This window comes from Molothrus ater, chromosome 4, assembly GCF_012460135.2.
Source record: "Molothrus ater isolate BHLD 08-10-18 breed brown headed cowbird chromosome 4, BPBGC_Mater_1.1, whole genome shotgun sequence".
Classification (NCBI taxonomy): Eukaryota; Metazoa; Chordata; class Aves; order Passeriformes; family Icteridae; genus Molothrus; species Molothrus ater.
This window is the reverse complement of record NC_050481.2, coordinates 12,568,892-12,583,141: the sequence shown is the minus strand read 5'-3', so window position 1 is coordinate 12,583,141 and position 14,250 is coordinate 12,568,892. Positions and strand designations below refer to the sequence as shown.

The 14,250-nt window shown below is 48.3% G+C and overlaps 1 protein-coding gene across 1 annotated transcript; it reads right to left on the bottom strand.

The window, feature by feature from the left end:
* Nucleotides 1-1,605: 1,605 nt before the first annotated feature.
* Nucleotides 1,606-13,952, bottom strand: BMP3 (bone morphogenetic protein 3). Its single transcript, XM_036382612.2, has 3 exons — nt 13,366-13,952; nt 5,342-6,231; nt 1,606-3,370 (listed from the first exon to the last, which is right to left on the bottom strand). The coding sequence occupies exons 1-3, from the start codon at nt 13,631-13,633 to the stop codon at nt 3,179-3,181; spliced, it is 1,350 nt and encodes a 449-aa protein (XP_036238505.1). The 5' UTR covers nt 13,634-13,952; the 3' UTR covers nt 1,606-3,178.
* Between the last annotated feature and the right edge of the window lie 298 nt (nt 13,953-14,250).

Genomic DNA, 14,250 nt, shown 5'->3' with positions numbered 1-14,250 from the left:
TTGCCTTTCTTCTTGCATTTTTTCCTGCCGTTCTTCTTCCTTTTTTTGCCTTTTTTCTTGCCTTTTTTGCCTTTTTTCTTGCCTTTCTTGCCTTTTTTTGGCCTTTTTTCCTGCCGTTCTTCTTGCCTTTTTTGCCTTTTTTCTTGCCTTTTTTGCCTTTTTTCTTGCCTTTCTTGCCTTTTTTTGGCCTTTTTTCCTGCCGTTCTTCTTCCCTTTTTTGCCTTTTTTCTTGCCTTTTTTGCCTTTTTTCTTGCCTTTCTTGCCTTTTTTGGCCTTTTTTCCTGCCGTTCTTCTTGCCTTTTTTGCCTTTTTTCTTGCCTTTTTCTTGCCTTTTTTTGGCCTTTTTTCCTGCCGTTCTTCTTCCCTTTTTTGCCTTTTTTCTTGCCTTTTTTCTTGCCTTTTTTTGGCCTTTTTTCCTGCCGTTCTTCTTCCCTTTTTTGCCTTTTTTCTTGCCTTTTTTGCCTTTTTTCTTGCCTTTTTTTGGCCTTTTTTCCTGCCGTTCTTCTTCCCTTTTTTGCCTTTTTTCTTGCCTTTCTTCCTTTTTTTTTGCCTTTTTTCCTGCCGTTCTTGTTCCCTTTTTTGCCTTTTTTCTTGACTTTCTTGCCTTTTTTCTGGCCATTCTTCTGGCCTTTTTTCTAGCCTTTCTTCTTGCCTTTTTTCTTCCCTTTCTTGCCTTTTTTCTTGCCCCCAAGTAGCCTGAACGTTTCTACTGCTTATGGCTTTCTTTCTTTCTCTTTTCTTTTCTTTTCTTTTCCTTTTCTTTCTGTAGTAGAAACTTTCAGGCTACCTGTGAGTAAAAGAACCCCAAACTATAATGATTTAAAGAAAACTATTTACTCCCTGGGAGCCTGAAATTTTCTACTGCACCAGACATATAACTTTCAAGAAAAAAGGCAAGAAAAAAGGCAAGAAAAACAGAAACAGGGAACGGGACACAAGGATCCTGTGAGGAACAATGTCTTGGGGAGCGCCACAGAGAATAAAAAGGAACACGAGTGAGGCATGGAGAAAGACAGAGAAAAAAACAGATACACAGCAAGGACAGAGGGATACAGAGACACAGAGGCAAACAAGGATCCAGAGGGGAAATGACCACAGGACGTGGGGCAGGATGCTTCTCCTCCAGTAACTACACAAGTGCAGCTTCCCTGCAATTCCATGCTCAGTGTCTCCTCCCAGCTGCACAGGTGAACAAACAGGTATTGCCAACGTTTCCTTCCCTCAGGCAGCACAGACCCACCGGGAGAACCTGGAATCCAAGGATGGATCTAAACATGGGAGTCCCACTTGCTACTCTCCACCTTTTCTCAGCTTTGCCCTGGGCTTGGAAGCAAAAGAGAACAAACATTTAAAAACAAAACTTGAGGTGTCCTGAGGCTGCCCAGGCCTGGGAGGAAGCCCTTCCCACCAGCCTCTTGGCCTTTCCCCACTCTGAGGAACTGTGGAAACCCACATCCAGACCTGTGGCAGACAGCCTGGGATGTTTTCTGCACAACAAACCCCACAGCCCCAAGCACCAGAAGCCTGAAGAGGTTCAGGAAAGGCTCTCCCAGGCGGCCCTGAATGTTCTTGGAAACGTCTGAGTGCCACACAGGAAAACATGGATTTTCATTTTAAAGCCATTTTATTTTCCACTTCTCCGGAATTCCGAGCACAATGTCCACATGACTGGAGGAAAACAATACAGAGCAGACAAGCTTATCCATCAGCTGTGAAACATGCCCTTCACCCTGCGGGTGCTCCTGTCCTTTAGAGCTCCCCTACAGTCCTGGCAGCTCATCTTTGCACTGACAGAGAAAACTGCATGGCTTGAAGAGTGCTGAGATAAAGGAGGATACATTAGGAGGGCCATGGATACAAAATAAATTAGAAGCATCTGTAAAAGTTTCTTTCCATATACAAAATAACTTTTCTTTCTTGGGGGTGATTTTCACTTTTTTAAATTGACACTCTGTACACAGATAAACCTTTCCCTAGAAATCATTTACAAATGCTGGTTTTAGAAGGAAAAAGGAGCCACTAAACCCATCCTGCAAACTCACAAGCCTCTCCTCAGCTGAGGGTGCCAGTCTCTGGGACCAGCCCTGCCCCAGGAGTGACACCCTGCTGCTGCTGATGAGTTCAGGGCCCCCTGAGGATGGAAGAACCGAATCACCACCTTGCCAGCTAAATCAGAGCACCGAGTGCCCCTTTCCTCCTGAACAGCTCCATGGAGGGTGACTCCAGCATCTTGCTGGGCAGCCCCTTCCACTGCCTGACCATCCTCTCCATGAAGAAATTCTTCCTAATGTCCAGCCTGTCCCTTCCCTGGTGCAGCTGGAGGCTGTGACCCCTGGTCCTGTCCCTTGTTACTTGGGAGTAGAGGCCACTGCACAGCCTGGCCACAGCCCCCTTGCAAGCAGGCAGCCCACAGATTATTTGGAAGACTGTTCTAGAACTCGAGGTGAACAAGTCATTCAGCCATCTAACTGAGAGTGGCATTTCCACAGTCCTGGCCTGCTGAGTGTCCATAGCAGAATTCAGAGGGACACCCTCAGCAGGGCTGCTTGGAGCTCCTGTGCCCGGGACTGCTGAGCTCCCAAGGGCTCAATTACAGAGCACTGTCAGGAGAAAGGAACTCGCACACAAGGTGGGTAACCTCCTGCCAAGGAGATGCATGGTCCCCTGGGCTTACCTACAGCTTTCAGGATGTCAGATTTGTTTTGCTGCCTTGTACTACTCTAAAACCTAAGGCAAGAAACTTAGCTTTAAAATGAAGACTATTACATTTCTAACCTCCCCTTGCCATTAGTCACCATTAGAACAGAGATAGGAAGTACCAGCCTGTGCTGCTTCCAACACCTTGTACAAAAATAGATCACCATGTCCTTTGGGCAGTCTCAAAAATCTGCAGATCCTTCCTTCCCCTCTCACTTCCAACAGGTACAGTCAGGTGCCATTCCCAAGCCTTGCGTCTCGGTCACAATCACGGTCAAATGAAGATTGTGTTCACTTCTCTTGGAATCGCTGTTTGGAATCCATCCTCCTCCCACTCTCACTGACTGAATTTCTTTACATTTTCTTGTCCAAAGGAGATGTATGGCAGTGCAAACATGAAGCAGGTATGATGAGACTCCTGCCCACCCCTTCCCCAGACAGCAAGCCCTCACCCTGGCATTGCCCACAGCCTCCCAAGGTGTTATCTGCACGCACAGGACTCCACTGTCATGTTGGGGTACACCTTCAGAACCACGTTCTTGTTCTCATCAAAGAATAAGATACTGAGGGAAGACATTTTGTCAGGAACACAGCAAGGCTCGGGGATGCCAGGGACGACTCCAACAGCTCTCACAATGCTCTGGATGGTGGCGTGGTTGGATGGCTTCATGGCCTGCAAGAGAAAGACACGGCAGAACATGTCACTGCACCCACACTGCCATGGATTCACTATAATAATAACAATTGCTTTGTTGAAGGGCCCCGTTGAGACCCCTCAGCTGGAACATCTGCAGCCAGTGGCACTGCTGAGGAAGTGAGCCTCCAAGACAGCTCTGCTTCACACTAAAGTGACATTTTTCTCAGGGGAGAAACTTTGAAGGGCAAAGTTCCCTAAATTCATGAAAAGAGTCACCAGAGCTTGGGTTTGCTCTGAAGAGAAAGCCAATCTGCCTGGCACGGTAACTCTTGATCACAAAACCAGAAGCCATTTAAGGTGTTCATAAAAATAAAAAACCAATGCAGAGGAATGAAAAGCACAAAGTTTTTCTCTGAAGCCTGAAATACTTCCTGATCCAAGTATCTGTACAAGAGATAAGTGAGCATGAAAAATACACAAGATACAGCTTTTAGCCGGGGACTTTTGCTTTGGCTTTTAGAGTTGTTCTTACACACACAGTCTGGGAATCAAAACAGCTTAGTGTGTATCCCATCACATGTCCCTGAGAAATACACAGAACCATGTCATTTTGGCCAAATGTTCAACTTGCAGTTTTGCTGGAATGAGAGATGATTTGGTTCTGGGAAAAAAGAGTCAGTCTTAAGGGTTAGATATGGACCTGCAAAAAGATCAGGAATAACTGTGAATTCCAGCTTGTCATCTCTTTTGCTCAGCACATTAGTACATGAAGTTTTAAATCCCCATCTAAGCTGATCAAAGACATTTCTGTTGCTTTGCTTTGAATCCAAGAGTACCTATACCCCTCAGCAGTAGCAGCCAGGGATTTAAAAACAAGTTTTGGATTATCATACAACTTAGATTTCTGTATCATTTCTGTCTTCAAAGGGAAGTGAAAGCTCTGGTAGCCCCCAGCCACGTTTCCTTACTCAGCTACTGGGCAGCATTCTCCCCAGAATAACTGGGGGCCCAACAGTTGTCCTGAGCCTGCCGATCACATGCCACAAGGTAGAACACCTACTGCCCTGCGGGGTGTTCTTGCAGCTGGGTTACAAGCAGGGCACAAAAGGCAGCTGTGAGCTCTCATTTCTGACAGGAAAACATCTCTGTGGCCACAAGCTCTATGCCAGGTCATGCTCCCAGCACAGGTGGGTTGGACAGCAGTCAAACCAGCTGGCTAGAACCAGGGCATGGCTAAAAACATGCACATCTGGAGGTGTGGGTGGCACATCTGTTCTCCATTACCCACCAGGTTGCTAACTCTAGGGGCTCACCCTTAGCAAGGGAACGTGATGTACCCAGAGGCACAGAGTAGTCTGTTATTGCCTGAGGGTCAGGGTATCCCTCTGCAAACACACTCTCAGTAGCAGCAAATCCTGTGATGCCAAGCTTTGAAGCCCACCCTGCAGCTGGAGCTAGGCAAGTCTTCTCCTCCTCCAAGGAGAGGACCCCACCTTCTGCAGCTTGCTTTGCCTGGGCTCCATCCCCTTGGGTGCTGTTCTTCCAGCCACCACTTTCAAAGGGAGACTCCCTTGCCTCCCTAAGCCACTGAAATGCCACATATATTTTGGAACCAACTGCTCTGGCTTCTCTGTGGCAGGACCAAAGACTCTGGAATGAAAGGCTGCAGTGAGTCCAAGAGCCCTGCCTTTACTGATGTTTCCTGCAGCTGTTACTTGTGCATGCCCCTCATTTTAGGCCAGCCTCAAATCCCAGGTTTAAGCAGCCTCCAGGATCTACTAGGAATGTTTCTAAGAATGACACTGGACATTTGAAAAAGAGTTCATCAATCCAGGTCACAGGGCTAGGAGCACATCAGCCACCCCTGCTACTCACATGCAACCAGCTCTTACAAACCATGGGATATTTTGAAAGTGAGTGGGCCTGGATCCATTGCTTTTGGATCCCCTCAGACATGGCAAACAAAATGCCCAATTTATGGTAACAGACAGTGAAAAAGCAACATACCTTTGGAATTGGGAATTGGCATTCTCCTGAGCAGTAATAGGCGTCGAAGGACTTGGGGGAAATAATCCACTCGCTCCAGCCGATGTCTGCGAAATCCACCTTGAGGTAGCGCCGGGCGCAGCTCCTGGGCTCGTTCCACTGCTTCCTCCTTGCCTTCTTCAGTGTCTGCTCATCAAACTGCAGAGTCTGGCTCTTCTGCAGATGGCTCTTCCTCTGCTTCTTCTTGCTCCTGGCCCTGTCTGTCAGCTCTGGCTGGAAGGTCTTGTAGGGCCTCGTGCCCTCCCACCTCTGCTCCTCCCCGTACTGGTACTGGGCTCCTGGGAGCTCGTTGTTCTGCAGTGGCAACAGGACGTTTGCAGAGCGTCTCCTCCTCCTGTGGCCTTGTGGCTTGGGAAGGACCCTGGCCAGAGGATGACTGTGTCCTCGCAGAGTGGACACAACACTCTCAGGCTCGGAGATGGCGGAATCGTTGGCGTAGATCAGGATGTAGGGCTCGTGGGAGGAAGACACCCTTTCCCAGGGATGATGGCCGGGCAGATCCATTTTAATGCTGATCAACAGCTCGTTGTTTTGCTTTGCCTCGTGCAGGAGCTGAGTGATATCCTTCCACTGCCAGGAGAGGACATCCTGGTAAGCAGAGGAGACATTGATGAGGAAACGTCCCAGGCTCCGAGCCGGGCTCCCAGCTGAAGGAAAGGTCCAAACTGAAAGGTGTATCTGAATTTCAGGTTTCCTGTGTTGGTGATGGGAACAGCCACTGGGCTGGGAACAGTTCCACTTCACATGCAGCAGATCACCAATGTAATAATACACTGAGGCTGACAGGACATTTTCAGACTCTGTGAGTGATGTCAGGTTAAAAACGTACACGTCCTGGCCCTCAGGGCTCCCTAGAAAAACAAGTAATCACGTAAGAATACGGGCATCTAAAAATGTCATCCAGAGGGGACACAGGGCTGCTCTGACAACCTTTTGGCTAAGTCAGGTACTAATCACACCTGAAGTTTCCCGCTAGAGCAATCAGTTACACTGGGTACATTTAGTCATTCCATCCTGGACACTTTATCAGTTTTCATGCCAGAGTTAGAAGGTATTTAATCATACAGCTGAAGGCAGGCAGACAGTACTAGAGCAACCCCAACAGCCCAAAGAAAGCCAACGCAAAACCAGATTTGAGGGGTCGTGGGGTGGAACACGTGGGGGACTCTAACCCCCACAAAGTGCAACAGCAAGGCTCAAGAGGAAGGTGTAATTTTTCTTTTAAAAATCCCTGTGGGCTGCAGTTATTTCTGTCCTTCAGAGAAAAGAGAAATACAGATCAGAATGTTAGGCTGTAAAACCAGGCTGGCAGGGAAAACTCAAATACAGTGTAGCTAAGGTACGGTCTGCAGCCCCGCCCAAAGGGCTGGAAACATCTTGACACGTGATGGAAATGGGGGCATGCAGAATTAAATGCTTTTTGGACACCACGGCGTGTGAAAAGCCTCTCCAAAGGGTCAGTCCAAGCAATGAGAAGCACAGAGATGGCCATGGACTAGGGATGACCAGCCACACCACTCCCACCCTCCACACAAGGTAGGAAGTCCCCTGCCCGAGCAAGTGAAAACATCATTTCCAGTACTCATCTTTCACAGACATTGACAATTTCATGTTCTGTGCCTCCAGCCTGCAGTATCCCAATGGCCAGTGCCACTCAGGTAAGTGTGGCAAACGCCTGGACTCTCCCTGTGCAGCCCCATCCCTATCCCAGCAATCCAAGCAGCTTCCTCCTCTTCTGGACATTTTTGTGTCATAGTATTCCAATAAGTACATTAAAAAAAGCAGGAAGAAAGAGAGAACCCTTCTCCCCAACTTAGCAGATGCACTGCTTCATGGAATTATGGAAAAAAACTCCATGTTTTCTTCAGCAGAACAGGGCCAAAAGAGTGAAAAGGCCAAATAACCTAAGGAATAATCTTTGTTTACACGTTCAGCCTCATCTGACAGCAGAGCGCATAGGTAACTTTCTAAGTGCTGAAAACTCACATACCACTATAACAGATGCCTAGGGAACTAGATTTACCTGGAGTTCTATCCCACTTTTTATTCCTCAAGCCAAAACCAGCCCTTGATTATGCTTGCACCAGGCATACATGAGGACCTGATCTCTGATTGGTTTGTAACCATTGATGTAAGAAAGTTATTACATACTTTGGGATGTAATAAGGTTAATACACACTTTTGCAGGGCACTGAGTAGATCAGTCTCAGGAGCCAGAATTCATGGTGTCTCATGGGCATCTGTTTAAGAAGCTATTATTTGCATCACTGCTGTATACTGAAGGACAAGTTTTGATCTTAATTTTTATTACCAATGCCACTTAAAAAATCCTGCCTTTTCTAAACTGGCATATTGTATTAAAAGAAAAAGGAAGCTCCTTTTGTTCATCAAGAAATTCTGGACAGCATGGGGCAGACACAGAGGGAATCTATAGTTTTGGTTAAAAGCTAAATTCCAGCCTGCAGCTCTATGCCAAGACAAAGCACTTGCAGTAGATGGTGCTATTTTCCTACACAACCACCTCCAAGCTTCAGCAGCTCTGAGTTCTCCCATCTTTCATCTGCAAAATCACCTCAAAAACAGTTACTAGTGGCCAGCACAGACATCTGTGGATCCACCAGATTCCACCTCCAGAAACCCAACTGCATAACCTGGGGTTCCATCAAAATTTGGGAGCACTGGGTCCAGTATACCACTTGTGTGACACCAATACCCGATTCCCACGTGTGAGCATTGCACTGAAATAAGTGTTCCCCAGGGTAGAAATTACCCTTTAAAATAACAGGCATGTCAAGGAAGCTTTAAAATAACTACAAAAGCAACTTTTGCTCGGGAAAATTTCATTTCATTGAAACAAGACTGTTTTTGCTCTGCTGGAAACCATTCCAGACTGTTTACTCGAACCCAGCTCCTGGCACAGCAGCTGAAGTACCTGTACCTGCTGGATCTTAGGGGCACGGTTCACACTTCCTCACCTCCCCACACCAACCCACAGCTGGCAAGGAAGGCCTGTGACTGGCATTAGAAACATGTTTTTAAGGAAGTGCAGTAGGTCTGTCAAGACCGAAGTTGTTAGCACAGGCAGATTCCTGTCACAAGGGGGATTTCAGGCATCAATAAGCTGGAATGAATCTGCTAACATGTGGTCTGTTTACCTTTATAGAGGATGCCCTGACATTTTTATGGACTGCCAAATCTATCCCACGGGTGAAAAAGGATGCAATAACGAGGCCTATTTAGTTATACAGTCACCATTAGCCATCATTTAAAGGAGATATTAAAGAGGTGCCCTTGTGCCAGGGCCTGGTTAAGAATGGATCGGCATTTCCGGTGTAAAATCCTGTTCTCATCACTTCACAGCCCATGTACAAAAGTTCACTAGGAGCTGGAAACAGGAACAAGTTCCTCAACAAAAACAGATTTGGAAACCAGATTTTGTCTTTTCTCCCATCTTCCTCTTACTTGGCTGCTGCTTCCTAGTTACCAGTTTGTGTTCTGTGCAAAAGGAAAAGATGGGATGCAGTTCTCCCTTTTGAAAGAGCATAGGACTGGGTGCCAAACTGGTTTTACTAACTCTTTTAGCAAAGCAGGTAACATCACAGCAGCTAGCAACTTGATATAAAACAGCAGCAAGTTCACCATGGACTAAAGCTATCAGCTGCTCAAATAAACAACTTGTGTAGAAACAGCGAAGCTGCATACCCGGGACCTAACTTACACGAGGGTTTCATGGTATGAAACCCACAAATCTGCACGTTGAACAGCCTAAGTGTGCTGCACAGTGGCCACTTGATCTCTTTTCTCTATATTTTAAGCAGGAGGACCACAGCAGGTGTGAAGACTAAACACATCTAGCTCAAAGCTGGCACAAGCCAAGCAGGCTAAGGGGGTATATCCACAGCAGACACAAATATGGGCAGAATCCTCACAGCCATGATTCATTGCACTTGGGCTGCTGGGGTGAAAAGCAACTTGTGCACAGCCTGTGCTCTGATGCCACAGCTCCTCAGGCTGAAGCAATGTATTCTAGAAACAGGGACTGGCAGGGAACTGCCAACACAGGTTGCTCACATGCATGGCACCACTGTGAGACATACAGTGGCAGAAGCCAGAAAATTCTGTCCTGAGAGATCAAACCTACAGATCCTGCTCATTTGCCTCAGAGGCTTGCAGATTTGGGCTCATCTGCCCAAATCTTAGCTTAATGTTTGTCAAGTTCCTGAAAAATACCAGGATGCTACTGCTTGCATTGTATTTACAGGAGTGCAGCAAAAAAAACCAGCAAACCCCAAAACTGAAGAAACACGCAGAAGGAAAAAACACAAGTCTCCTGACTGGATATTTGTAAAGCTCTTGTTGCAAAGAGCCCCTGATACTCTGGTGCTCAAAGGGGCCAGCATTTGGCCTGGACTGGTTTCTGCAGGCTGATGGCAGCCGGTGAGCTCCGTTGTTTCCCCGTTTGCGTGGGCACTTCGCACCACAACAAAGGGAAGAAAGGCCTTTGGAAAGGGAGGAGAACATAGCTCTAAAACCACAAGAATTGGCCTAGGGGCAGGTGTAATACCTGAAATTACTTGAACTTCAGTCGTTAAAAAAGAGTTTAAAGTAATTTCTGATTGTACAGCTTTACTATAACACCATTAGGAGGACCTTCCAAACAAAGTCAGGACTCATTTGCAAGCCGTGTTCCTTAAGTGATGCTAGGATTAAAAATGCTTTCAGAAGCAAACCTAATCTGCATTTGAGGCTTTTATCTTTCCGCTCTTTTATTTCTTCGTGCTGTATGTGACCTCCAACTCCTGAGCCTGGGCAGCCACCAGCACACTTCCAGAGGCAGTGCTGAGGGTAAGCACATTTCTGCTCAGGTCTCTTCCAGGAGGAGAGACCAGTTGTGTACAGACGCCCCTGCAGGACCACAGCTCCAGAGTTCCCTTGCCAGAACTGCCTCAGTGCTCCACTGTGGCTCATGTTCTTCCTATGTCTTTTTAGAGTGACAACGGATGGAAAACTACTCACTCCTGTGGCACCCACAGGTAAAGAACTGGAAAAGGCCTGTCCAAAGCAATACAAGGACTACCAGAGCTGTCCCAGAAATGTCCTGCAACAGCGAGAAGAGCTGCTACAGAAATCACAGGCTGAACATCCCTCAACTCAAATACAGAGAAACAAATTAGAGCAGTTAAGTCCATAAAAGAGAACAGTACTAAAGTGTAACTAAACACTCAGAGAAAGATATATGTACATCCTCACTGCACTCCTCATGGATTTCAGGCTTGGGGTTTCTTTTCAGTTTTGTCACAGCCACAGGCTCCTTTTCCTGGGCTGTTCAAACTGTACAATTATGCGCCCAGGTAAGATTTAGCAAGATTAACAGGAAACAAATTTGCCTGAATGATCACATGAACATTCATCAAAATCAATGGCCAAAAGCTCCAGCCCAAACAAGCAACTGTCCAGCCTGGTTGTGAAGTCTGGTGCATGAGAGATTTCAGGGCAGGAGGCTTCAAAGAGGTGCCACATAGGGCTGAAGCTCTGGTCCCATCCCCTCAGAGAACTGAGCCACAAAAAGAGAAACTTGCTTTTACCAGGAATGAGGATGCTTGTTTTGATCAATCAGTTTTAGCTGGGTTTTGTTGGCTGTTGGTTACAAGGCCACAGCTGCCACATGCAACACCCCTGTTCTCTGACTAGAAACAGGGATGAGCTTCAAGAAATCCTACGAGCTTTTGGTCTCATCACACAACACTCCAGAGCCTCCAAAATCTGTCTGCAGGGTTACCTGGGAGATTGGGGAAGGGCCTTTTCCATGTGCTGCAGAAGAAGCAGAAACCTCCGCAGACGAAAAGCAAGGACAGAAAGGTTCCACAGCTACCCTTGGGAGCTCAGAAAATTTGTGCTTCAGAAAAGGAAGAGTTTCTCTCCTGAAAATGTCAGACTAAATTGCAAGGTTAAACTGCAAATGAAACCACTGAAAATTTGCTTCAAGACCTCTTGCTGTAGATGGAGGAGACATGGGACAATTCTGGGGGAACTTCTGCTCCCAGCAGACAAAAAGCTGAGTCCTGAAGGGGCTGGCAGAGGGACTGGCAAAATGTGAAGGAGCAATAGCAACATCACATATTAAATTAACTGATGCATCCCATTAAGGACAAGGGGAAGCCTGTGGAAGACTGAAATTTGGAGCCAAGGAGCGCAACAGTGAAAGCAGAGGATCTAGAAACAAAGTACCTTGAAAGAGGAATACTGCTGGATGTGCCATGTTCATGGCAGGCCTTGTCAGGCAGTTGGGCCCAAGGAAAGAAGATAGAAAAGGTCTTTCCATTGCACCCACCACCCCCCTGAGGAACATCAAATATAAGGGCTTTCTGGAAACAGATTTTCTGCCATCAATAACCACACAAAATAAGCTGCTGCTGTTGCCAACAGCAAGAGAAAGACAACAGCTAACTGGTTAAATATTTTGCATAAATAGTTATTAAAGTGTCAACGATTTTTAAAACCAATTTATTGCTTTGGCACTCGATCTGTGAAAGCATTGGAGGAGGAAAAGGATTAGCAAGCAGTGTGTTTATAGGACTGCTGCCACTCAACATCAAGTGAGAGTACTAATATAATCAGAAAGACCACAGAGATGGGATTTCAACCAACAACATTCTAGGTTTAGAACAATAAATGGCGTTAATCAGATATCTGTAACAGAGCAAATATTGCTCTGCTAGGGTCATTAACAACCTCTCCTTTTATTGGGAGGGAGGGGGCTGTAGTGAATATTACATCTTCCCCTCTTTTGGTAGGCTTAAGTCAGTGAGAGTCAAGGACGTAAGACTTCACGAAGCAAACAAGCCACGTTAGAAAGGCAAGAGAGCTCTTCAGAAAGAGCAGGAGCTGGGCAGAGTCCTGGCTCTTGATGCTCCAAACCCAGGGTAAGTACTCCTCTAAAGCCTCTCCTGTGGACAGAGAAACTTGCAGAGTTGAAACCTAAGACACCAAGCAACTCATTCCTCATTGTATTTGATCTCTGTTCAGAGCTGCCTTATAAAAGACATTGTTGCTTTTGAAGAAGCAAGGGAGCCTGCCACTCACAGCTCTCTTTCCTCAGATAGGAAGGACCTGAAGCAAGTCACTGAATCTCACAGACAGCTCTCACTTTTACTGATGCTTGTCTAAGAAAAAGGCACTGGGTCAGCACACTGGTGTAAAGAAAAGCAAGAGACTGGCAAATGGGGCTTCTTTGTGTGCCCTGACAGCTGTCCCACACACAGCAAGGTTTTGGGGTGCAGCAGATAAGGGAAGGACATCCCAGCGATGCTCATCTTTGGCTTCTGGCCATTCCATTTAGCCCTTGTGGAGCTCACATGCACAAAAACCACAAGAGGGAAGGGTTAGGGTTAGCACCAAGACAGTGACTTTTCTCTTTCTGCTAGGACATGGTTCTTTTGAGATGCTGGCATGTTAAACACATCCCCCTCCCTTACAGAAAATGTTTTTACATTTTCACCCATCTACCTGTGCATGCCAGTGTGTAATCACGGAGAGTTGTAAGCGCCCCTTCCAAAGATGCCAAGATGAGGTATTTGTGACACCTAAGTCATGCTTCAACTGACTTCATCTGCCACTGCATCTCATTGTCAGTAAACCTCAAACCATGGCACGGCTCCATCAGGCGCAGATCAGCCCTTGGCTCCAACAGAAGTTACAGGTGCAGAACACCACTAACACACAGGGGACTCCGGAGAAGATCTGCTAATTACTCCACCTCCCTCGCACTGTACTCAGCTATCCTGATGACAGTGATACCCGATGCAGAGCAGAAGTACTAAGGCAATAAAGTACAGGACATAACCTAATATACGACAGTCCCCGCAGGAAGGGATACTCCTCCAATTCTCTCATTTCTCCCCTCCACCGCGCTCTCCGGGCCCCACCCCAGCGATGCTCTGACCCCGCGGTGCTGCCCTCTTTCCCCGGCCGCGGAGCGCACTCACCTGAGGGCAGCGGGCGGAAGCCGCGCACCGTGTTTCCCCGGCGGAGCCACGGCCCGGCCGGTGTCGGCGGGTCACGGTACTGCTCGTACAGCCGCAGCATGTGCTCCGCCACTCTGTCGGGGGCCCGGGCGCGGCCGGCCCGCACGGCTCCCGGAGCAGCGCGGCGCCGCAGCCCGAGCCGGCGCGGCCGCAGCGCGTCGCCCAGAGCCAGGCATAGGCAGCCCCATCCCAGGCACAGGCACAGCACCCAGCGGGCTGACCACGCCATCCCGCCCCTCCGGCGCGGCGGCGGCGCCCGCGGCCCCTCGGCGCGGCCGGGAGAGCCCGGGACTGCGCGGAAAGCGCGCTCGGGGCGTTCTCCTCCTGGAGAAGGAAAAAAGGGGAAAACTGAAAAAAAAACGACAAAAAAGCGGGGCGGAGGAAAGCTCCGCGGTGTGGACCGCCCTCCCTTGGCGGCGGGGAGCGAGGGTTTTATTTTTTATTCCCAGCCGTGCAGGTTGCTGTCGGGGCAGAGGCGGCGGTGCTGCTGCTCCCGGCACGGCCGGCACTCGGTGCAGCCCCGCGGGGAAAGCGCGGCGATCGCCCCGCCCGGCCTCGCTGCGGCGGGGCCAAGTGCGGGGAGCCGCCACCCCAGGGGAGCGCAGCCACGGGACGGGACCGACGGGATGGAGGGAGGGGATGCTCTGCAAACTCCATCCCCCTGGGCGGACGGCGATCCAGGCGGAGGACGGTCCCCTGCCCGCCTCCACCCAGCCCCTCCCAAAGGCCGTACAATAACGTGATCTCATAAAAAAAAGGGAAAAAATATCAGGAGTAGTAGCGCACTCACGCTTCTACCCTGGAACGTCTGAAGGCTTGGCTGGGAGCGGAGCACATTCCACCGGG